Consider the following 22927-nt stretch of genomic DNA (forward strand, 5'->3'; position numbering starts at 1 on the left):
ATATGGCCTTAGAATAAAGGGGGTGCACGGCAGGGACTGGGTGATAAGGAGACTACCTCTAATCAGGGTGGCATCTAGAATCTGCAGCTCCCTTCTCCCATCACAGAGAAGAATGAGAAGCTTTGTTTGAATCTATGTACTTGGCTAAACCAAGTCGAGCTTCCTACCAAAGGTGGGAGAGGGAAGCTGGGAGCTCAGGGGAATCCCAAGGAGATGAACTTGGACTTAACCTCTCCCTGGGTGAGTCAGACATCCAGGGAGAGGGGACCCCCACAGTTCTGAGGAGCTCTGGACGGTGCTCGCCCCATCTCCATGTGCCCCAGTAGGCTGGAGTCAGGGTTGTGGGCACTGGTGACAGTGTCTGGGAAGGACTTAATCTCCTGGTCACACTTATCCAGGTGACAGGACCTGGTTGAAGAGGTTGGGGAGTAGATGAGCCTGATGGGGATGGGATGCATTGTCTGGGGTCTTTTGCGGAGGCAGAGGGATGTGTACAAGCTGAGCTGGCTCTTTCCTCCCCCAAGAGGCTCCAGGTTATGGGCCCCACTTGCCATGTGCTCATGTGTCATCCACCCATCGTCAATTCTGAGCTTCCCAGCCAGAGCCTGGGGATACAAATACATCTGTGGCCGCTGTCCAGGATGTCAGTCACCTCCCCACCACTTCAAAGGGCTGCCTGGAAGGCGGAAGTGGGAGGTTTCCTTCATGGCCTGCCCTCCCACTAAGTGAGGCCAACAGCAGGGACATCTGCAGGCTCTTCTGCTGTGGGGTTGGGTAGGGGGGGCAGCATCAGGCAGCAGGGCTCCAGGCTTCCCGGGGACCACAGGACCCCCACCTGACCCGTCCACCTTTCCTCTCACCACAAAGATGGGCTCTACCCTCCTTTCTGGATGGGGTCCTTTGCAGTCCTTACTCTGAGCCAGAGTTCTAGAACAGTCATCTTGCTTCTCCTCCCAGTGTCCTCACCACCCTGTAGTCTGGCCTTTGTGCCCATCACCACCTCTGAACTGCCCAAGACCAGGCCTCAGCTTCCTTGGGCTCCATTTGGCTCTGGTCCTCATCCTTCGTCTTGGAATAAGGCCCCAAACCCTCAAGGCATCCCCCAAACCCCCCCTTCCGTCTGTTTCTCCACATCAAGGCGTATAAATCCTTCCTCATAAATTCCTGAGATGCTGCCTGGCATTTTCGCTCCCCAGCAAGTATTTATGCAGAACCGCTTGAAAATACTAGTACTCGACTGTTTTTGAGGTACAGAGATGGCAGTTTCATGGGGTTTGACTTATTATCTTCCTCCACATACTCCTTACCTCTCACACCCTGGTCACAAATGGCTGCTGGAGCCAGATGACCTCAGTTTGAGTCCTGGCTCTGGTGCTTCACCAGCTGTGTGATTTGGGCCACATACGTAGCCTCTCTGAGCCTCGTTTTCCTTGTCTACACAGGAGGATACTAACAGCATCCACCTCTTAGGTAATAACTGAGTTAATATATGGAATAAACCGTGCCTGGAACTTAGGCAATACTTGGTCAGTACTAGTTTTTCTGGTTGTTATTGTTATTCAAATCTACTCACAGAAATATCCGTAAATCCAGAAAGGCTGCCTTGCTCAAAAAGTCCTCAGTGGCTCCCTAGTGCCCCCCATGCCTGCTTTAACCAGCTCTCTGTCTGCCCTAGGTTGCAAGCAAGCTGAAAACCCTGCCTGGCCCCAGCCACGCTGTCTACTGCCTGTCGCTCCACTTGCTCACGCTCTTCTCTCTACCTAGAATTCCCTTGCCTTTTATTTGCCTAAAGAGATGCGAACCATCTCTCAAGCTCAAACACCATCCCCCCTGAGGCCTGGCCCCAAATTTCTCTCCCTTTTCTGTGTCCTTTAGCCTCTGCTTGTGCCCCTTCAAGGATCCAGCTCCCACCCTGCCTGACACGGTGTTCTTTGTGCCTGTGCCATCCTGCCTGTCCCACAGCACAAAACATGGCCCCGCGAACCATCCGCCAAACAAACATTTGCTCAGCCTAAGTTTCGTTGCTCAGACCTCAAACATTTTGAGCCTCAGCCAAACTAAGAAAAGGGTAGATGAGGAGTCCCAGGTGGTATAGAAAGAGCCGGAGATTCCCCCATTCAGGGCCCTGGAGGGGTCCATGGGGGTAAGGGTGGCTCTTGGTCAGGCTGCTCCAGGGCCCATTTGTTGAGCCCCTGCCCTGGCTGGGTCTGGAAGGCAGGAGTGAGTAGGACATCGTCAGGTGATGTGGTGCAGGCTGACAGGGCCTGGGGTGGTGGCTTTGAACTCTTGGGGCTGGTCAGGGACCCTGCCTCCCCCAACCCTCCTCCCACATAGTCAAGTAAGATGCCTCAGAGCTGGAAACGGGGAATGCGAGGTTTGGGCTCGGACAGCAGGAACCTGATTCCCTCCATGGCAGCTACTCTCCCACGAGCGCAGTTCCGCTTCGGGAAGAGGACGGCTCTGTCCCGGGCCAAGAAGTTGCACAAAACAGACTTATTGTGTCCCTCCTCCCCAAGGACAAGCCCACATGACTGAGGTCTTTCCTGCTTTTCACTCTCTGGGATTTCCAAGCTCAGGGAGGCACGGCCCTCCCAGCACAGGCTCCTTGGGATTTCTCTTTTCCACGTAGCCACAGGGACCCTAGGTGGGTGGGTGAATCTTCTGGGCAGGGAGGGTCCAGCTACATACAGCACAGGGCTTCCTCTGATGCCTTGCCCACCAGAACTTGCTGGCCCTGCCCACGTGGGTGTCTTCCCTCTGGCGCTCCTAGGCTCCAGCTGGGCCATCCCGGAGCTCTACCTCGCCTCCAGGAACCCGGTCCTGTCTGCCCTCCCAGGTCCAGCTCCAGCCCTGAGCTCAGGGCTCCTTACTTGATGCTTTTCTCTGCCACGTGACCCAGCCCTTCATAAAGGCAAAACTGGTCAAGGAGAGACATAAACCCTGGAAGATCAAGGTAGATCATTCCTATCATAGACACAGACCAGGCTCAGATGCTCATGAGTGAAGGGCCAATCATAGGACCCATTGCTTGATGGCTGGACCCAGGCGGTATCTCAGGCACAGTTTGGAGGAGAGAACTGTGGGAACTGCAGCAGTCAGGGAGACTTCCTAGAGGAGGGAGGAATGAAGCGGGCCTTGATGTATAGGAAAGCCATACTGGCCCATTCTCTTTTTCCCATGTCTTCCCCCGGGGAACCCCTGTCTCCTTCAACCCTGTGACCTCAAAGCTTGGCCTGGTCCGGCACACCGTTGGGGCATGAGAGGCCCAGGATAGCCCTGAGGAGGTGAATGGGGCAAGTTTGTGGAAGAGACATCAGAGGGTAGAGGGACATGGTAGATAGAGCCCCAGCAGAGACAGCCTGGACCCCCAAACCTGGCTGCACACCTTGGTGTGTGTGTGTGTGTGTGTGTGTGTGCGCGCGCCCCTACCTAGCCTGACCCTGCCTTCACTCCTTCTACAGGGTGGTACCCTCCTGTCACCCCAGTGTGCCACCCGGCCTCTACCACGCCTGCCTAGCCGTGTTGTCGGTGAGTCCAAACTGGCTTGCAACCCACTGCCAGCCTGGGCAGGGGGCGGTGTGTTCCCTGCTAGGGCTGGTGGAGGGAGACCCTGGAGCTCAAATGTGGAGGGGCTACTGGGAGCTCTCCCAGGCTGGGGACCCAAACCAGGAGGTAGACTGAGTCCAGCGACTCAGACTTCTGTCACCTCCTAGCCTTCCCCAAGATGCTGCATGGGTGTGCACTGGGGAGAAGGGGGCACGTGGGGCCAGTGCTTTGACTTAGCCCCTCAGGGAAGGCCTGGGCCCCCCGAGCCCTCCTCTGTGCTCTCCTTTCAGATCCTCGTGTTGCTGCTGCTGGCCATGCTGGTGAGGCGCCGCCAGCTCTGGCCCCACTGTGGGCACGGCAGGCCCGGGCTGCCCAGGTTGGTCCTTGGCCTGAGCACCCCCACTCAGGGGGCTCAGATATCAGGCTGCTCTGGGAGGGTGGTGAGCTGTTAGATGCCTAGAAGTCAGCTCTGGCCTCCATGACACCCCAAACTCTGTCTGTCTGGGGGCTCTCCCCGCCTCCACCCAGATCTCCAGGCTTAGTTGGGACCCCTAGAGGGAAGGGGAGGGACCCACTCAGGTGCACCTGCTCTTCTTCCAGACCCCAGGGAGACTGAACTCCAGAGGGCCCAGCTCCAGGCCACACCCCCCTGGCAGCCCATGGTCTGGACAGGCCGTAATCACCCCATGTCATCTTGACCCTCATTTTCCCAAGGGTGTTATCGGGACCCTGAGACGTCAAGGCAGATTGATGAGGGATTGACCACCAGTCCCTATGACTGAAATCTTCTGCTTGTGTCTCCTTCAGCCCTGCAATCCTAGAGTCTGGGGATGGGGACGACCCTGAGGCTGATGGAACTGAGTGGGCTTGTGAGGGAGAGACGAAGTATTGGGGGAGGTGGTGGAGGATCTGCAGTGTAGACAGCCTTGTACCCCAGACCCGGGCTGCACCTGGAGGTGGGGTCTGCCATGCTGGTTTTTTGCTGGAGAACTCACCTGCGGTTTCTGCCGCACTGGCTGGCCCAGGAAAGTCCTTGCTGTGCCTGGGGATGGGCAGGACAGAGCCTTCGGGGCATGAGGGCAAGCTGGAACCCAGAAGCAGAGGGTCTGAGTGGTCTGCTCTGAGCCCAGAGGGGCGATGCCTGGGACAGTTGTGCCCGCTGTCTGCCCTCTGCCCCGGGGCCACTCCCAGGCCAAGGCGGCGGCCGTTGCATAAGGATGTTGTGACTTTCCAGCTCTCTGAAGATCTGCCAGCCCAGACAGACCAATTAGTGTGGAGGCGGCTATTTCCTGGAGCTTCCAGAGTGGGAGGAGGGAGCAGTGCTCAGGCTTGTTGTGTGTGTGTGTGTGTGTGTGTGTGTGTCTGTTTGTCTGTGTGTTGGGGGGTGGTTCCTGCGTCACTTTGCTGCAGGACCCAGACCTTGATACATAGCAGGCACTCCACAAATGTCTGTGGGACAAAGGCAGTATCTGTGGAATGCATACATGAAGGGGCCTCAGTTTCCCCATCTGGAAAGTGGGACAGGCGCCACCTCCCTGCTTTATGGAACATGGCGGGAGGTAATGGGCGTGCAGGGCCTGAGCAACTCCCTCCTGTCCTGCCCCTGCCTCTGCACCAGCCCTGTGGATTTCTTGGCTGGGGACAGGCCCCGGACCGTGCCTGCTGCTGTCTTCATGGTCCTCTTCAGCTCCCTGTGTTTGCTGCTCCCCACTGAGGACCCACTGCCCTTCCTGACCCTCGCCTCACCACTTGGCCAAGGTACCCAGCACAGCTGAGGCCATGGGCTGGATTGATGGGGGGTGGGGTGGGAAGCCAGAGCACTGGGGCTCCCCATCCCAGTTGTGAACCTCAGCCCAGAAGAAGCTGTCCTGTGACCCTACCCACCTGTCCCACCACAGGCCCAAAACCTTTGTTATTCTGTCCTGGGGTCAGTACTGCCCTCTCTGCTTCCTCTGTTCTTGTGCAAACCCCACCCTCCGGAAGGAGAGAACTCTAATTCATGGGCACAGGCTGAGTCCCCTAGACAGACAGCTCTGTTCTGTGTGAGCATGGAGAAGGGTGGGGAGGGGAGCGAGGAAGGGCCCTAGAGAACTGAGCTGGGCTCAAGGAGGTGATGGTAAAAAGGACAGCTGCCATCTGGAGGAGCCACTTCCCTGAAACATGACCTCCTTAGCACTGGTATAGGTTTGATCCCCAGCTCTGCACAGGGGTTAAGGATCTGGCATTGCCACAACTGCAGCTTTTGCTGCAGCCCGGAAACTTCCATATGCCATGGTTATAGCCAAACAAAACAAAACAAACAAACAAACCAAAAAATGACCTCCATAGATCATCCGATCCTCACAACGACTCCAAAAAGCACAGATATCAGCCCCATTTTACAATGGAGGGTCAAAGAAGGGAGCAGTAATAACACAGTAGCTTAATTTACTGAGTACTAACTCAGATATTAAGTGCTAAGGACGACATATATTTTCTCATTTTGGTTTTTCGTTTGTTTGCCTCCTTTTTAGGGCTGCACCCGCGGCATATAGAGGCACCCAGGCTAGGGGTTGAATCAGAGCTGCGGCTGCCAGCCTATACCACAGACACAGCAACACAGGATCTGACCTGCCTCTGTGACCTACACCACAGCTCATGGCAATGCCAGATCCTCAACCCACTGAGCGAGGCCAGGAATTGAACTTGCATCCTCCTGGATGCTAGTCAGATTTGTTAATGCTGAGCCATGACAGGAACTCCTACTTTCTCATTTTGTTTTTGCTAATTTACTACTATTATTTCAATTTTTCAGATGGGGACACTGAGACTCCAAGAGGTAACTTGCCCAAGATCACAGAGCTGAGACTAAGTGCCTGGGTTTGAATGCAGGGCTTTTGCCCACTGAACCAGCTGAGGGACTTGGAAGGTGGAGACGGGAGAGAAGCCTAGGTGGGCTGGACCCAGGCCCCACCTCTGCCCCTCCATCATGTGCCTCTCTGCCTGTCTTGCCTTCCAGGGCCCTGGAAGATTCTGGCCCTGCTCTATTACCCTGCCCTCTACTATCCCCTGGCTGCGTGTGCCACAGTCAGGCATGGAGCCGCCCACCTGCTTGGCAGTGTGCTGGCCTGGGCTCATCTGGGGGTCCAGGTCTGGCAGAGGGCAGAGTGCCCCGAATCGCCCAAGGTAACCACAGACTCATGACTGGGGGCTGAGGGGTGTGGAGGGGCTGCTTAAACCAGCGTGGCTCCTTTGATCTCTGTCCACACGCTTCTCTGCTGCCTTCCACTCAGCACGGGATCCCTCACCTTTACATACATGCTCCGTCCAAGCTCAGCCCCTCTGGGGGAGAGACCAGGGATCAGGGAGCTGGCCTGCCCTCAGGAGCCTCCAGTCTGAGGGAGGGAAGCAGGGGTGGGGATGCAGAGAAGGAAGGGGAAGAAGCCTGCAATCCCCCCATTATTGATTCCCCAGCTTCCCTTGGCCAGGCTGGGGTGGGAGTGAAGAAAGCTGGAGGATGCAAGGCAAGAGTTGGGGGATGGTCTCAGAGGGCTAAAAGGAGAATTCCAGAACCTCAGAACCTGGTTCACTGGAGCCGGCCAGAGGTGTGAAGCTGCCTCATCCAGGGCTCAGAGGGTGGGGGTATAGGCTTTGTTTGAATTCAGCTTTAGCCCTTCCTTCTTTTGTTCATTCAACAAACATATTTGAGCCTACGCTCTGTACCAGGGACATTTTCAGGTGCCGGATACAGCTGTGAACAAGAGAGATGAAGTTCCTAGCATTCCAGAAGGGGACACACAATCAAACAAATAAATATACAAAATGATGCCAGGGGTGCTAAGTGCTTTCAGGAAACTATGTCACTTTCCTGAGACTCGAGTCCCCCCCACCACCACCACCACCTGTGCCCCTGTAAATTAAGTTGGGAACCGAATCCCTTGAGGTAGATTGAAGATTAGGTGGTTTCCTTGAGAGCAGTGACTTGATTGCTCTTTTTCTCCACCCAGGACCTGGCACGTTATAAGTTTTCAATAAAAACATATTGAATCAACAATTATACGCATAAATATAAAAGGGGCCCAACCCTGGGAGGACTTCAACCTTAGAAGGCAGGGCATGTATTTCCCTGATGCTCAGGTTGCAAATTCTGCATAGAAAAAAATCAAGCCTGTGTCCAAAACACCAGGAACATAGGAATATAGAGGGTGGACATCCAACACCCCCCCATTTCATGTCTGATCCTAGCCCCCTGGGGTGGGTAGGAGGGGATTGCAAAGCATCAGGTGCTCGGGGCTGGGGAGCAGTGATAGAAACAGAAGCGTTACCATGACCCTAGACCATCCTCAGCACCCCCATGAGCTGGGAAGGGAAATGGATCCTGGTCTTTGACTCGGGGAAGGAGGCAGAAGGCAGATGTGTCTAGGTGTTTGTCTGTCCACCCAGATCTACAAGTACTACTCCCTGTTGGCCTCCCTGCCTCTCCTTCTGGGCCTCGGGTTCCTGAGCCTTTGGTACCCGGCGCAGCTGTTGAGAAGCTTCAGTCACGGGGCAGCAGCGGGCTCTAAGGTAAAGGGGCAGGGCTGGGGTGGCTTGTACTCAACTCACAAACCTTGAACTCGCCATGTCTGTTGTGTGCTTCTGCTTGGTGAGGGCCTGGAACATAGCAGGTGCTCAGAAATGTTTGCTAAGTCGCTGAGGGACTGCTTAGTCCTCTCTCCCCAGGCAAAGCTAGACCAGGCCCTCGGCTGGCACCCAGGGTACTGAGTGGTCTACATCACAGGGAGTCCACAAAGGAGCCAGAAGACAAGGATGTCATAGCCCTGTTTCTGAAACATAGGATCCAGCTGGAGGAATGAGACAGGCCAGGTACCTTGTGCCTAATAGGAGCTCTGCAGGTGCTGACATGACTCAAGACGTACTCAGGGCAGCAGTGTATTGTGAGTCAATTCTAGGTTGGATAAAGTCAGAGAAAGCAGAGGGCTGGGCCTGCTAAGGCAGGCTGGGAGGGCTTCCTGGAGGAAGTAGAGTGGGGCTGAAGGACAGGGAGGATCTGGAGTGGGGAGAGAATAAGGAGAAGGCATTGCAGGCATAAGAAAGAGCATGAGTAAAGGGGCGGGGCTGGGTTGCATCTCTTTCATTCACATATGATTTGCAGCCCTGGGTAGGAGTGCACGCGGTAGACACTCCGCAAGGAGTTCTGAAGTTCTGTGTAGGTGGGTGGGTGGATGAATATATCATGCAAGAGAGAATTCTTACAAGATCTGGCAACCTTATTTTAGATTACATAGAAATCTTTCTAAGCACCTACACCGTGTCAGGCCCTGGGCTGGGGCTGTGGGTGCAGCCAACCGACCTGTGTCGGATGTCCAGGACCTCCCAGTGTGCAGAGGAAGAGGGGTGCGGCAATGCATATTTACAGGGCAGTGTGAGGAGCGCGCCTGGAGTCATCCAGCTGCTCGGGAGCTGCACGTAGAGGCAGGGCCAAAGGCTGGTTGCTCTGAGGTGAGGCGGGAGAAGGAAAGGCCCAAGGGTGGCATCTAGGATAGACAGGTGGTGGCCCCAGTTGCTAACTTCAGAACTCTGGATGAGAACTGAGTGGAGGGACGATGCGCAGCTGTAGTTGTGTGATGCTGAGGGGTCTGGAGGGCACAGCTGGACCGTGGACCTGGAGCTCAGGACGGGCTGGGACTGAAGCCAAAGAAGGAGTGAGGTCCCCACAGAGGGATGAAGGGTGAGGGGAGAAGAGGTGGGTGGGCTCAGCATTTCTAGGGGCGGCCCACCTGAACCAAGGTTTGGCTCTCAAAATGCTCAGAAGAGGGGAGCTGCACCCCAGGCCACGCGCTGCACCAGGCCCATCTCTACCTCACCCAGTCCCTTCCCTCCTCTTCCACGGATCCTCTTGGCCTCTCCCTCCGTTGCATGCTTTTCCTCTTGGGAAGTCTAAGAAGAAATAAAATCCTCTTTGGCCCTAGGTCAAAGAGGTTTAAGCCCCAAAGGACACAGTCAAGCTTTGAGCTGACCTGCACCTGCCTTGAAGCCCAGGGTTGCCAAGGCAACAGGTGACAATGGCCTATATTTTCCTAATGATCAGGGGCCAAGGGCTCACTGCATCTTACCAGGGGCCTCTGCCGCTTGGCAGGCAGCTGAAGGCCTGGAATGCGGCTTAGACAAATCCAGTCACCCTTGTGATCTCCCTGGAGTAGGAGGAGAGGCCTGGGGGTTCTGACCTGAAATGGCCCCATTCAGTATCCTGGTCAGGGATGTGCTCATGAGACATAGGCTCTCTTTTGCCCTAGTCTCAGCCAGCAGAGGCCAGAGGTCTTGGAGAAAAGCAGTGATGCGATGTGACTAACACAGGAGTTGGAGACAGGTCTTAGGAAGAACTTCCCAGCATTAAGTGTTCTTAAATAGGAGATGGATTGTCTTGTATTTACGGAGGAGGAAAAGGAAACGTTGGGAGGGGGAATGGACCTTGTCCCAGGGTGGCCCTCCTCTGTACTCCACCACAGCCAAGAGGTTTATACGGTATACCTACTGGGTGCCTAGCGTGATACCCTAACCAGGGCCCCAGGGTCAGGTCTCATCTGCCTGACCATCCATCTGTCCCTCCAGGGGCTGCAGAACTGCTACTCTGAAGAATATCTGAGGACCCTCCTTTGCCACAAGAAGCTGAAAAGCAGGTGAGGTCCCTGGCACATCCTTTGGGCCATGGGGACAGGCCTGGGCAGGCAGCTTATTGGGGGCCTGGCACTGGGCAGCATGGTGGGGCAGCAGTGATGAATGAGCCAAACTCTGGGGCCTGGGGCAGGGGCTTCTCCTGAGGGTTCCTGCCTGCCTGGGTCTTTCTGCAGCTCCCACTCCTCCAAGCACGGCTTCCTGCCCCGGGCCTGGACCTGCTTCAGACACTACACCTACACACCACAGCAAGGTATGGGGTGGGGAGCTGAGGTCATGAGTGACAAATAACCTCACCCCTCTCTTGCACAGAACAGCTGCAGTAGAAGGCCAGCTCCTACCCCAAAACCCTTGTCATCAGGAGGAACCACCCCAGCTTGGGACAAGGGGAAGCCCCTGGCCTAGCCTTGGTGGTCCCAGGACCTGTGAGCCCTGGCCCTTTTCCTGGGCCTCTTGGGAGGGATGGGGCTCCCGGGCCTGAGGGGTGCTGGGGTTCACCATGCCCCTCCTTTTGGGGACTACAGGATTTCGACTCCCCCTGAAGCTGGTGCTTTCAGTCACCCTGACAGGGACGGCCATCTACCAGGTATGTCTTGCCTCTCTAGTGCCATTTGCCTCTAGACCCCAACCCCCAAGCCTAGGATGGCTCAGGCCCAGCTCGGCTCTCCAAAAGCCCTGCCCATAATCCTGTCCAGCTGCTTCTGGCCATCTCGCAAACACGGGCACATCCAGGGGGAGGGGATGTTAACCCTTGTCGGGCTCACATAGGCTCAGAGCCTGAGTTTTGGAGGCACATAATCATAGATTTAAATCCTAGCTCCTTTCTGTACCTCCTGAGGGACCTTGAACAAGTTACTCAACATTCTTGAACCCAGTGGCTCAGCTATAAAATAGAGGCGATAGAATCATTTCACTTCCTTTCGGACTAATTGGGAAGGTTGGGTGAGATAAGGGTGTGATAAAGCCCCACCACCACTACCTCCCTAAAAAAGACAAAGAACCTCCCCTCCCCCAAATCCTGGGAGGTAGGTATGTTTTTCTCCATTTTACAGATGGGGGAAATTGAGGAAGAGAGTAAATTTGATTTGGCCAAGTTCCTACAGCTGACATGTCAGGGTAGCCAAAATTGGAATCCGGTTCTGTCCAGCTTCAATGCCTGTGCTCCTTTATAGGACACTTTGCTTTCTCCAACATGGGAACATTGGGCATTTTATACCCTGAAGTTTAGCTAGATGATTGATAGTCAGAGGTGTACATGTACAACTGTGCTACTTGAAAGCATCTGTGGCCTATAATGCTAAAGTCGTATCTGTTTGTAACATGCTGATTAGGGGCACGAGGAGGCTGCTTTAAGGGACAGATAAGAACATCATGATGGGTGATGGGCGTGTGGATGTAGCCTGTGGAGTTTTTCCCCTGAAGTCTCCCTGTGAGCTCAGGAAACACTTTTCCTGGTATGGGCATGCCTGGTGTGAGTGCTGCCAGGCCCTGGCGCCCTCATTTTGGGCTCTTGCAGGTGGCTTTGCTGCTGCTGGTGGGCGTGGTACCCACCATCCAGAAGGTGAGGGCGGGGATCACCACTGACGTCTCCTACCTGCTGGCTGGCTTTGGGATCGTGCTCTCAGAGGACAGGCAGGAGGTGGTGGAGCTGGTGAAGCACCACCTGTGGGCTCTTGAAGGTGAGGCCTCCCGGGAGTCCCTGAGGGCCCACAGCGGGAACCTGAGCCGGGATACTCTGAGTCTCGGCTGCCTCGTCTCCAAATTGGGGCAGCTGGAGTTTCCAGTTCCAAGTCTCTGAGACCTGAAGGGGTCACCTCATCTCAGCAGCCCCCTGTTAGCCTGTGAGGTATCTCTCTCCACCACCCCCGGTGTCTTTGCCCAGCTCTGCAGGCATGGAGATGGGGAAGGGCATGGTGTGCGTGAGCTGAAGGGGTGGCTCCAGGCATTTGCTGCAGGTGGGAAGGGGGAAAGGAGCCAGTGAAGTGGGACAGTGGCCCAGGATTCTGAGCTAATCCTCGTGGCAAGTGGGTGCAGTCGGGCAGGGCCAGATGCTCTCTCTTCCCTAATCCCTGTCGTCCAGGCCACCTCCTTTCTCCTTTCTTCCTTTGACAATGAGCTCCCCTCCTGTGGTCTAATGCCTCCTTTAGGCTTTAGCCCTGTTACCCACCTACCCCGCTTCCAGAGCTGAGAAGTATCCCCACTTGACACATGGGGAAGGACTCGCCTAAGGTTGTACAGTCAGGCAGAAGTGGAGCCAGGAGAACCCAATCTCCTGACTCCCAGGCTGGGGCTCTCCATCACCTTGAGATAAAGCCTTGGTCAGGTGTCATGGGACCTGCACCCTCTGCTGGCTTGGGAGTCCCTGGCTGGTATGGCACCCTGGCTCTTGAGGAATAAAATGTGATGGTTGGAGCTTAGGCAGCCAGTATTGCAGATGGAGGTATGACTGCTCTACAGCCGTTCCTCCCCATTGCCATCATCCTTGTCCCACAGATGGAGAGGGGCAGGGAGTAGGGGTGGGCAGAGGTGTGATCAGTGACTTCTTCCTTCACTGACCACCACTCCCACCACCTTCCTGAGTGCCTCTGTTCCCATACCAGAGGCTTCCCTGGAACTGTGACCAAAGCCCACAAGCTAGACAGATGACAAGTTCTGGATGGGCTAAAAATGACATCTCCAGGGAGATTTTCCAAGTTGGCTGCAATCTGAGCAGTAGGCAGGAGCAAACAGCCACATCAGCCCAGGTCCAAGCTCAGACCTTGCTTACAGCAGCCCTAGGTCAGTGTTATTGATATCACCTCACAGAGCAGGAAATCAAGAGGAGGAAGGAGGAAGTAACATGTCCGGGATAATGGATTCGGTTTCTACGCAACACACCTGACACTCAAAATCGCATGCTGCAGTTTCCAAGCTCAAATGCTCTCACTTTGGGTCTCCTTGGATGCAGTATTTACCCTCATAGGTCACAGACCTAAGTATTTACCCTCTTAGGCCACAGACAAGGGAAACTGAGGCTCAGGAAGATCAGAACTATGCCCAAAGCACTCAGCCAGCCAGGGGTGAAACTAAGATTAGTCTGAGCTTTGCGAGGCCCTTTGATCTGTTCTTGATGCCTTCTGAGCTTTGAGAGCCTGTTTTAGAGCTACCCAACTGGCACCTGGACCACGATCCTGGTGTTGTTCACAGAAACCTCACATTCTGAGGTCAGGCAGACTAGATTAGAATTCCTCCTCCATCACTTCCCAGCCATGTGATCTTGGGCAAGCCACTTCACTCCTTTGGACCTTTATTTCTCTGCTGTCAAATGGGGGCTGAAGCTCTAAAGACAACCTTGTCCTAGAGGCCCTTGACTGGGTGGGAGACAGACTGATCCACAAAGCAGGACCCAGAGGAGGCAAAGAGCAGGAAGATTTTACGGGTACCAGGACTAGGAGGGACCCAAGTTTGGAACCAAGTCGGGGAGAGAGGAGCAGGAGGGAGACAGATGGAGACCCAAGGTCAGGCCAAGGGCCAAGGGGGCTTGCTAACCCTTCACCCCTGTCAACCTATTCACTCACCTGGGCAGACACAGCAGACAGGCTCCTCACCTTCTGGCAGAAGCAGTCCAGAATGTACCTTCGCTGGCACCGAAGCCCCAGAAGCAGATGAAACGGGGCAGAACTTCATGTGTCCAGGGCTTTCTCTTAGCCTTACTTCTCAGGAGAGTGCCACCCTCCTGCCCCCAGAGGAGTGAGCCGGGGCAGGCAGATTGGCCCCAGGTTTCTGTAGCAGTCGTTCTCCATCCTGGCTGTGCCTGAGAATCACCTGGAACTTATAAGAATTCTCAAGTCTCAAACTCTAGGTCAGGCTTCAGAAACCTTGAAGGAGGGGTCCAACCTCTGTGATTAGACAAGCCTTCCCCGTGATTCGAATGTAAGCCTGAGTTTGAGAACCGCTGTAGCAGGTACTCGACACATGTCGGTTGGCTGATGATTTCCGACGCTGATTGAAATAGATCATTGAGGCTCTATCTTTGGAAAAAGCTCAGTTCAGTGGTTCTCAACCCCGACTGCACATCGGAATTCCCGGGGTCACTTTCCCCAAAGCTAAAGCCTGCGTCCTATGCCTGGAACTCCTGATTTAATTGGTCTGGGGTACAGCCTGGGCCTTGGGCATTTCAACAGCATCAGGTGATCCTAATATGCTGCCTGTGCCTGAGCCGAGACCCACACCTCCAGCACCCATGGCTACATGGACCTAGTGCTTACCTTTCCCGTGTGTTTGCTCCCCTCCTGAGTCTCTGATGGGAACCAGGAACAGCGGTTCTCAAAATCAGGCTTGACTGATGTGATCAGGGTACAGACACCCTGGCTCATTCTAGGTCTGCTTGGAAATGATTGCACAACTCGCTCCATTACTTCCTAGCAGAGTGGCTGGCAGGTCAGGCCCCCTCTCTGAGTCTCAGCTCCTTTGTTGGTCCCATGTCTCCCTGTGCCTCTCCTGTGAGGTTGCTATGAGGGGACTGAGTAAGACTGGATGTGGATGTAGGATGGAAGGGTAGCAGCCCTGCTATCCTTAAATATCAGGCTTGTCCACAACACACTGTGCAAACTCCTCCAGCTGCTGGTGATACAGGGATCTCACACTCAGTGCACTGGCCAGGGTGGGCGGGGAGCTGGGGAGGAAGGGCCACGCCCGGTAGGAGATGGGTAGGAGCGGTCACGTCCCTCATTCTGATGGACTTGGGCCACATTGGCAGGTGCTCACATCCTCTGTACCCTGAACAAAGGCCACAAACCTGGGACCTAATGGGACCCAGGGTTTGATGGTTCACATCATGCTGAGATGTGACTGGCATCAGCAAGCTTGTGCTGGGAGATGAAATGACCCTTGAAGGCCCCCCAGATGGGAAGCCTCAGAGGTAGGGTGGATGTTGGCTTGGATGGCATCTCACAGGGGGCTCACACAGCAATGGAAGCAGCAAGACCAGCATGAGGGCCAGGTCTGCAGCCTCAGAGCTGGCCTCTCCCTGCCTTGGCCACCAGATGTCACCTGACAGTATGGGCCAACCGAAGCCATCGACTTGTAGTGGATCTGAGAACAGGGGATGTGGCAAGTGGCCTCTGCTCAGAGCGGGGCGTTGGGCAGGGAGGACTCCCACCCAGGCGCCACCTTGGCAGCCGTTCAGAGGCTCTCAGGAGCCCCCCACCCCTCAGCCCTAACCTCCCACTTTGCTCCCTTTCCACCTTCCAGTTTGCTACATCTCAGCCTTGGTCCTGTCTTGCTTACTCACCTTCCTCATGCTGATCCGCTCGCTGGTGACACACAGGTTAGTGGCAGGCTCTGACTCCCCCAGTGCAGACGTGGGGAAGAAAGAGGTTGGATCCCTCTGGGTCTATAGGACTCCTGACCTGGGAGGCCTGTGGGGAAAAACTTGGGGCTGGAGGGAGGGAGGGAGGGAGGGTCTCTGCAGGAGACCAGGTCATCATTGGAGCCCAGCTGCCCTGCCATGTGTGGAGAAGGTAGGGTGTCTCTGGCTGGTTGGGAAGCATCTGTGAATGATGCAGGGCACCACTGACAAGGGGCTGGCATGTGGAGCTTGCCCCTTGAGAAGAGGCCACTTGGGAAAGCTGGCATTCTGCCTGGGAATGGAAGAAGAGATTGGAGATGAGGGAGGAGGGTGCCACGGGCCAAGGAGCTGTGTGAGCAGGAGCATGCGTGAGCGGGGTGAGGAGGTGACGAGCCTAGTGCTAGGATACTAATGCCAAGCCACCTGTCTTGCCCTCTCATGGTGAAGGGTGAAGAGCACTGAGGAAATGGGAGCACAAAGGGAGGAAAGGTTCTGGTTGGGGGTCAGGTGGGTGGGAAGGGGAGGGCCAGGACTAGCAGGGAACTGGCCCTCATGCCCCAGGATCTTTCCTCACACGGTTGGCTCTACTTAGGCTGGCATTTCAAGGCCTTGCAGCCTCTGCCTGCTCGACCCTTGCCTCCTGCCCTGGTGGCCAAGCTGCCAGTCACTTACCATCCCTACCTTTGGGCCTCACTTTGCCGACTTGGCTCAGTTTGAGCTTCTTAATTTGTCTCCCTTGATCCCTGCCCGGCCCTCACCAGCTTACTCTTATTCATCCTTTAAGACTCATTGCCTCCTCTGGGGAAGCCCTCCCTGACCTCCCAGGCTGGGCTAGCTGCCTCCGCTGGGCTCCCACTGCCCTGGGCTTCCCTGCCTCTGGGCGTGGATTAAACTTAAACTGGGAGCTCAGTTAGAGGCTGGCCCTGAGCAGGAAATGAGAGAGCCCCAGTGCTCTCTGTGCTCCCTGTCTTTTTCACTCCCGCCCAGGACCAACCTGCAAGCTCTGCACCGAGGCTGCGCCCTGGATCTGGGCCCCCAGCTCCAGAGCCCCCGTCCCTCTCGTCAGGCCATATTCTGTTGGATGAGCTTCACCGCCTACCAGACTGCTTTCACCTGCCTTGGTGAGCCCTCTTGCCCACACCACCAGGCCCCCGGCTGGCCTCTGCCTGGTGGGGCGTGGAGAGTGCTTAGAGGGTCTTGGCTGCCCCTGGGGGTCTGCTTGTGCTACATCTGGCCCTGAGACAAGAGCAAAAGGAGGGACCCACCTTGCCTTCCCTGACCTCAGGAAATCCACACATTTGGGAGTGGGGAAAGGATACCCGCCATGTGAGGATGGCTCCTGGGTGCCCCCAGGTGTTTACAGAGCGACCCAAGTCTGCAAGGTGGGGAGTTCAAGAAGGTACATTTCTGCTTGTGTAAGGGAAAGCTATATCACGATGGGCTGTCTCAGAAGGTGATGAGATCCCTGTCACTGGGAGTATGCAAGCACAGTTATGTGGCCATTGTTGGAGGCTGCAAAGGGGGTCCTGCCCTGAGGGAATTTGACAAGATTAACCTCAAGGACCCCTCCAAACTCTACGTTTCTGATTCTCCGGTCACACCACCCTGAACACACCTGATTCTGCTGATTCTCCCCTTGGGCACTTCAGTGAGTAAAACCTGCTCGAAGGTAAAATGCCTGAGGCCAGTGTTGCAAAAGCAAGGGCCTAATTTCTCTCTCTGCTGGTTCCTTTAATTCTCACCTCCCTGGAGGAGGTGGAGAGACATGACAAAGGGGTAGAGGAATTACTAGCACTAAACTCCTAATTCCCCATAGTGGTAAACCTTATACCTCTGAAGCCCTTTTGTACATACCCCATGTAAATAACTAGCCAGCTGTTTCAATAGACAACTTCCAGGCACCTACCATGTGCCTGGCTCTGGCCAGCAAGAAAGCAAACATTAATTTCAAATACACAAAGTTCCCATCGTGGCGCAGCGGAAACAAATCTGACTGGGAACCATGAGGTTGTGGGTACGATCCCTGGACTTGCTCAGTGGGTTAAGGATCCGGCATTGCCGTGAGCTGTGGTGTAGGTCGCAGACCTGGCTTGGATCTGATGTTGCTGTGGCTGTGGCGTAGGCTGGTGGCTACGGCTCCGATTGGCCCCCTATCCTGGAAACCTCCATATGCCGCAGGTGCGGCCCTAAAAACACAAAAGACCAAAAAAAAAAAAAATCAAATATAGTCTTGTCTCAAAGACTCAGAAAAATTGCAAAGCACTTTGTGGTTTTCAAAGAGTTATCACAGATATTGTCTCATTCGATCCTCACAATACCCCTTCTAGGTAGGGGCTGCTGTACTCATTTTACGGAGGAAGGAAGCAAGGCTCAGAGAGGTGAACTAACTTGCTCAAGGAGACACAGCTAAGCAGCAGCCTAACAGGGATCTGAAGCCAGGTCTGCCCAGTTCCAAAAGCTTGGGTTCCTGGGAGTGCCAGGGGCAGGCTGATGCCTGTCCCCCTCCCCATCTCCCTGCTGGCAGGGCTCCTGGTGCAGCAGATCCTCTTCTTCTTGGGGACCTTGGCCCTCGCCTTCCTGGTGTTCATGCCCGTGCTCCATGGCAGGAACCTTCTGCTCCTCCGATCCTTGAAGTCTTCGTGGTAAGTAAGGCAAGGGGCCGAGGACCCTGGGACTCCTTCCCCAAAGGCCACTAACAGTGACACCCTCCCCATTTCCCCACCCCCACAGGCCCTTCTGGTTGACCTTGGCCCTGGCTGTGACCCTACAGAACATGGCAGCCCACTGGGTCTTCCTGGAGACTCACCATGGACGCCCAGAGCTGACCAACCGGTGAGATAGCTTCTGGGCTCGTGGCTCCTTCCTCAGTGTCTTTCTTTCTGCACCCTTTTCGTCCACTGCCATCTTTCCCCTTTCTCTAACACAGAGTCCAGCGGACAGTTAAAAGAGCTTGCCTTATCCACAGAGAAAGGGGGCAGTGGCCCAGCTTAGTCCAAAATACCTTTCTGCTAGAGTACCTGTCGTGGCTCAGTGGTTAACGAATCCGACTAGGAACAATGAGGTTGAGGGTTCGATCCCTGGCCTTGCTCAGTAGGTTAAAGATCCGGTGTTGCCATGAGCTGTGGTGTAGGTTGCAGACACGGCTCGGATCCCTTGTGGCTGTGGCTCTAGCGTAGGCCAGCGGCTACAGCTCCGATTAGACCCTTAGCCTGGGAACCTCCTGATGCCGCGGGTGCGGCCCTAGAAAAAGGGCAAAAAGACCAAAAAAAAAAAAAAAAAAGCCTCTCTGCTTACCTGTTACAGGGCCAGAAATCCCCTCATGAGCTTTTCCTGCCTTGGGGATCAACACTGTTCTCCCCTTTGCAGAGAGGAAGTAAACGGATATATTATTTCTGTGCTAGGTGGCCAGGCTGTGGGAGGACCTTGGCCCCAGGACAGACTCAGAGTCAGTGGACCTAGAGAAGGGAGTGGGAGATACTAGGTCACCGAAAGATCCAGGTGGACCTGGACTTAAACCCCAGATCTGCTACTGACCAACTAGATGGCCTGAGCTAAGTCATACAGCCTCTCTGGGCCTCTGTCTCCCAGATGCGCGGGATGGGCGAGCTGGGTTGAGAGCACAGACGTGTACTCGGTACATGGCGGGCCCTCAATAAAGACGTGGCAGTTGTGGCCATCCAGGTCTGACACTGACCTGGAGGAAGGCCCTCTGTGTGGGGACCTGACTCAGCTCTCCTCTCTCCCTCCTCAGGCGAGCCCTGTCCGCAGCCACCTTCCTTCTCTTCCCCATCAACATGCTCGTGGGCGCCATGGTGGCTGCCTGGCGAGTGCTCCTCTCTGCCCTTTACAACGCCGTGCACCTTGGCCAGATGGACCTCAGCCTGCTGCCACATAGAGCTGCCACTCTCGACCCTGGTAAGGTCACTGGAAGGAGGGTGGGTGAGGGTGGGTAAGGGTGGCTCAGGCTGCCCAAGCGAGGAGGGAGGGTCTACCCAGACCTAGTCTCGGTGGAGGATGTCTGGGACCCTGAGCCTCAGGGTCTGCAGGGGACCACATGCAATGCACATGCCACACGCTCAGGTGTCCATGTGCCCATATGCAGTGTGGGCAGGGCACTCCCTGAATGGTGTCAGGGGCCACCTGGGGCCCTCCCACACTAGTGCTGCCGTGCCCCACCCACCCAGGCTACCGTACCTACTGCAACTTCTTGAAGATGGAGGTCAGCCAGTCGCATCCAGCCTTGACAGCCTTCTGTGCCCTGCTCCTGCGAACTCAGAGGCCCCAGCCCCGCACGGCCCCCCAGCATGGTCTTGGACCAGAGGAGGAAGAGGAAGGTGTGCCCTCCCCCTGGCAGGGGTGGGAATTGAGCCCATCCAGCTTCTCCCAGGAAGGAGGCACACCCCTTCTCCAACACACGCAAGGGAGAGAGGGCCAGGAAAATGCTCACGTCCTCTCTTGGCTGCTTGTGGGAGAGAAGTGAGAATTTTCCTGAGTATCTCAGGGTAATTTTTTCCATGACACTAACATACACATACTCTCTGTCATTCCACATAGGTGCACACACATTCTCGCTTTGTCACCCCCACCCCAGGCCACCCCCTACCTCTCCTTCTAAGGCAGTATGACCTCCCGCTGCCCTACTGCTTGGGAAGTGTGTAGTAGGGAGGGGGACACTAAGCTGGCTCCTGACCCTTGTCCCAGCCCTGCCTCTAGTCCCCCTGCAGAGCTCATCCTCTCCCTCTTCTGCCAGCCACCCAGAGGATGACATCCTGAGCCTTTGCAAACACCCCTGTGCAGCCCCACAGTCCTCCTACTCTGAGCCAGCACCCGGAGCCCCAGCCCCGTCAACCTCCTTCATTCTACGCATGGGATTTTCAGACTCAGCTCCAGCCTTAGTGTCAGGGGTGGGGCTTGGCTGGGTGTTTGTTGAGTGACTCACAGAAGTTCTCTTCTTAGGGATGCAGTTGCTTCAGACCAAGGACCCGATGTCCAAGAGAACAGGGCCCAGGGCCCATCGAGGCAGGGCCCGCTGGGGTCTGGCGTACACGCTGCTGCACAACCCAGCCCTGCAGGCCTTCCGGAAGACAGCCCTATCAGGTGCCCGGGCCAATGGCGCCCAGCCCTGAAGGTGGGGAAGGCCATGCCACCATGCCCTCGCCCGTGCTGAGGTGTTTTCCCTCCTCCCGGCCCACTCCCTCTCTGGCTCTCTCAGCATCATCATCACTCCAGCCATGACCACCTCTCTGCTTGGCACCAGCTCCGCAGGTCCTAGGGATTCAGGGCTGCCGGGGGTTGCCATGGTTGGGTGGAGGTCTGTCAGCACTATAAGTCTTGGGAAGGATCTGGTCTGCCCCTTTGACCTTGGGAAGCCAGCGAGGGCTCTGGAGAAAGCCAGGGGAGGTTTGGGCCTTTGGTCCAGGAGTCAGTGGAAGGAGGGCAGCCACATCCAGGCGTCCCCAGCCCCTGGCTCTGCCACCAGCCTCCAGGCTTCCTCAAGGCCTCCTGCCTGTGGTTGGTGATTTCGGCTGGGACAGACTTGCGTTCCAGCTTGGCCCGCTCAGACTTGGACCTCACCACGGTGACCCGACACAGCGCGTCCTCTCTCCTGACCTCTCCCTTCTCTTCTGGGGGGGGGGCCTCGTGGCCAGCAAGGCAGCCCCGGGAGGAAGCCATGGGCTTCTACCCAACAGCGAGGAGTCAGGACTCAAACCAGGCCCCACACCGAGCTGCCCACATTTGAGAGCCTGATATTTTTGTAGTTTGTATGCCTTTAGATACTATGAAAGAGGTCAGTGTGTTCGCTGTAATAAACTTGTCCCTAAGAAACAGTCCTCCCGAGGGGGCAGGGTACACAGGGAAAACCGCCCGGACTCTCAGGAAATCAACACTGCGTTTATGGGGCTTGGGTGGGGTTGGGGTGTTCTGGTCACATGCCAAGCTGCACACTGCTTGGGGGGCAGAGGGGAACCCTGGCCGCATCCCTTTGGGAGGTGGAGAGACCCGGGGCCTCTGGTTCCACCCCTGTGCTGTGTGAGCAGTGGCTTTGGAAGCAAGACTCATTCTGGGTCTTCAAGAATGTGCGGGCTTTGGGGAGGAGGAGAGAGGTCAGGAGATGAGGAAGCAATGCCAATAAAGGTCTGGCAGTGGGAGGAGACCAGTGTGCAGACGGAGGGCCACCTGAGGGGGTCCCTACCTTTGCTGGGGACTGCTGGGGTGGGGGCATGTAGATTGAAGGTATGGGGGCCACTGTGGGGCTGGGGCTTTTGAGGATGGGCAAATGTGGCCACTCCACGCATCTGGATTATCAGAGCCTCAAGACAGGTCCATACAATTAGTGGAGACCAACTCCCACCATGTTCTCACGCCCAAACAGCCTCAACCTCCCAGGAAGCCAGGCAGGGCCAGGGAGCTTGAACCTGCCTTCAAGGATGCCTATGAGGAGGGCAAAGAGGACAGGGCCTGATCCCACTGCAACCCACTGAAAACTGTCTTCCTAGCCCTGTGTCAGCAATTGACAGGGTCCCAAGGGTGAGATGACCCACTGGGTCTCTGCCCTTAATAAGGAAATAGAGTCATAGCAGAGTGTCATCAAGCTGGGATGTTGGATATTCAGGGCGGTGTGAGCCAGGGTCCAATTTGGAGGAGTGGGGGCAAGAGCATCCAGGAAGGCTTTCTGGAGGAGGTGGTACCTAAGCCAGAATCTCAAAAGCTGACCTAACCCAAGCGAGGAACAGGAGAAGGATGCCCAGACTGATGGGATGGTATGAGAAGGATGCCCAGACTGATGGAAAGGTATAGATGGTGACACACCTCGGAGCATAAGGCACAATTAATTAGCTGTTCCGAGAGAGGTGGGCGAGGGTGACTTTGGAGAGCCAGTCAGAGGGGCCATGAATGGCTGGCTGGGGACACTCTGGCTTCACACTGAGGGCATGGGGGCCACGGATGACTTTAAAGCAAGTGAGTAGCTAGTTCATTCAGAGTATAGCTGTTCCCCAGCTACCCCTGACTCAGGTCTTGGGCCTACATCCTGCTGCAAGAAGCCAAGCCTCTAAGCTGTGACTGGGACCAGAGACATCAAGGGATCCCAGTCAGGTTAGGGTGACCAAGGCTCAGATAATCAGAGTCGATGAGTGTCCTATCCCATCCTTTGTTTTCTAAGGAAACCGAAGTCCAGAGATGGGCAGTGACTTACCCAAGGTGGCACAGCACAGGGGACTTGGCTCCATCCTGCTGCTTTCCATCAGAGGTGCACATCCTTGACATGTGCTTTGGTGATATCCGCTCAGAGGGAGCTGATGAGGGGGATGGGAGGGTTCTCTATGTGGAGGAGGGGGAATGGGGCTGGCCAGCCTCCGAAGCTCACAGCTGATACCCCATGCTCCTGGGCTTCCCTGC

General features: G+C 55.7%; 1 protein-coding gene across 8 annotated transcripts in view; it reads left to right on the forward strand.

Annotated features, from left to right (window-relative positions):
• STRA6 (signaling receptor and transporter of retinol STRA6) overlaps positions 1 to 21355 on the forward strand; it is a 29287-nt gene extending 7932 nt beyond the window's left edge. For all 8 annotated transcript variants that reach the window (XM_047796524.1, XM_047796530.1, XM_047796526.1 and 5 more), the window contains 17 exons: positions 3462 to 3528; positions 3837 to 3922; positions 5165 to 5304; positions 6341 to 6364; positions 6545 to 6711; positions 7969 to 8091; positions 10138 to 10205; positions 10377 to 10453; positions 10725 to 10786; positions 11717 to 11879; positions 15433 to 15508; positions 16517 to 16650; positions 18054 to 18171; positions 18260 to 18361; positions 19281 to 19444; positions 19714 to 19863; positions 20486 to 21355. In XM_047796524.1, the coding sequence (XP_047652480.1) occupies positions 3462 to 3528; positions 3837 to 3922; positions 5165 to 5304; positions 6341 to 6364; positions 6545 to 6711; positions 7969 to 8091; positions 10138 to 10205; positions 10377 to 10453; positions 10725 to 10786; positions 11717 to 11879; positions 15433 to 15508; positions 16517 to 16650; positions 18054 to 18171; positions 18260 to 18361; positions 19281 to 19444; positions 19714 to 19863; positions 20486 to 20655 (1891 nt within the window). In that variant the 3' untranslated portion in view covers positions 20656 to 21355. The remainder of the gene's footprint in view (positions 1 to 3461; positions 3529 to 3836; positions 3923 to 5164; positions 5305 to 6340; positions 6365 to 6544; positions 6712 to 7968; positions 8092 to 10137; positions 10206 to 10376; positions 10454 to 10724; positions 10787 to 11716; positions 11880 to 15432; positions 15509 to 16516; positions 16651 to 18053; positions 18172 to 18259; positions 18362 to 19280; positions 19445 to 19713; positions 19864 to 20485) is intronic.
• Positions 21356 to 22927: the final 1572 nt, after the last annotated feature.

Source organism: Phacochoerus africanus, chromosome 9 (genome assembly GCF_016906955.1).
Source record: "Phacochoerus africanus isolate WHEZ1 chromosome 9, ROS_Pafr_v1, whole genome shotgun sequence".
Taxonomy (NCBI): Eukaryota; Metazoa; Chordata; class Mammalia; order Artiodactyla; family Suidae; genus Phacochoerus; species Phacochoerus africanus.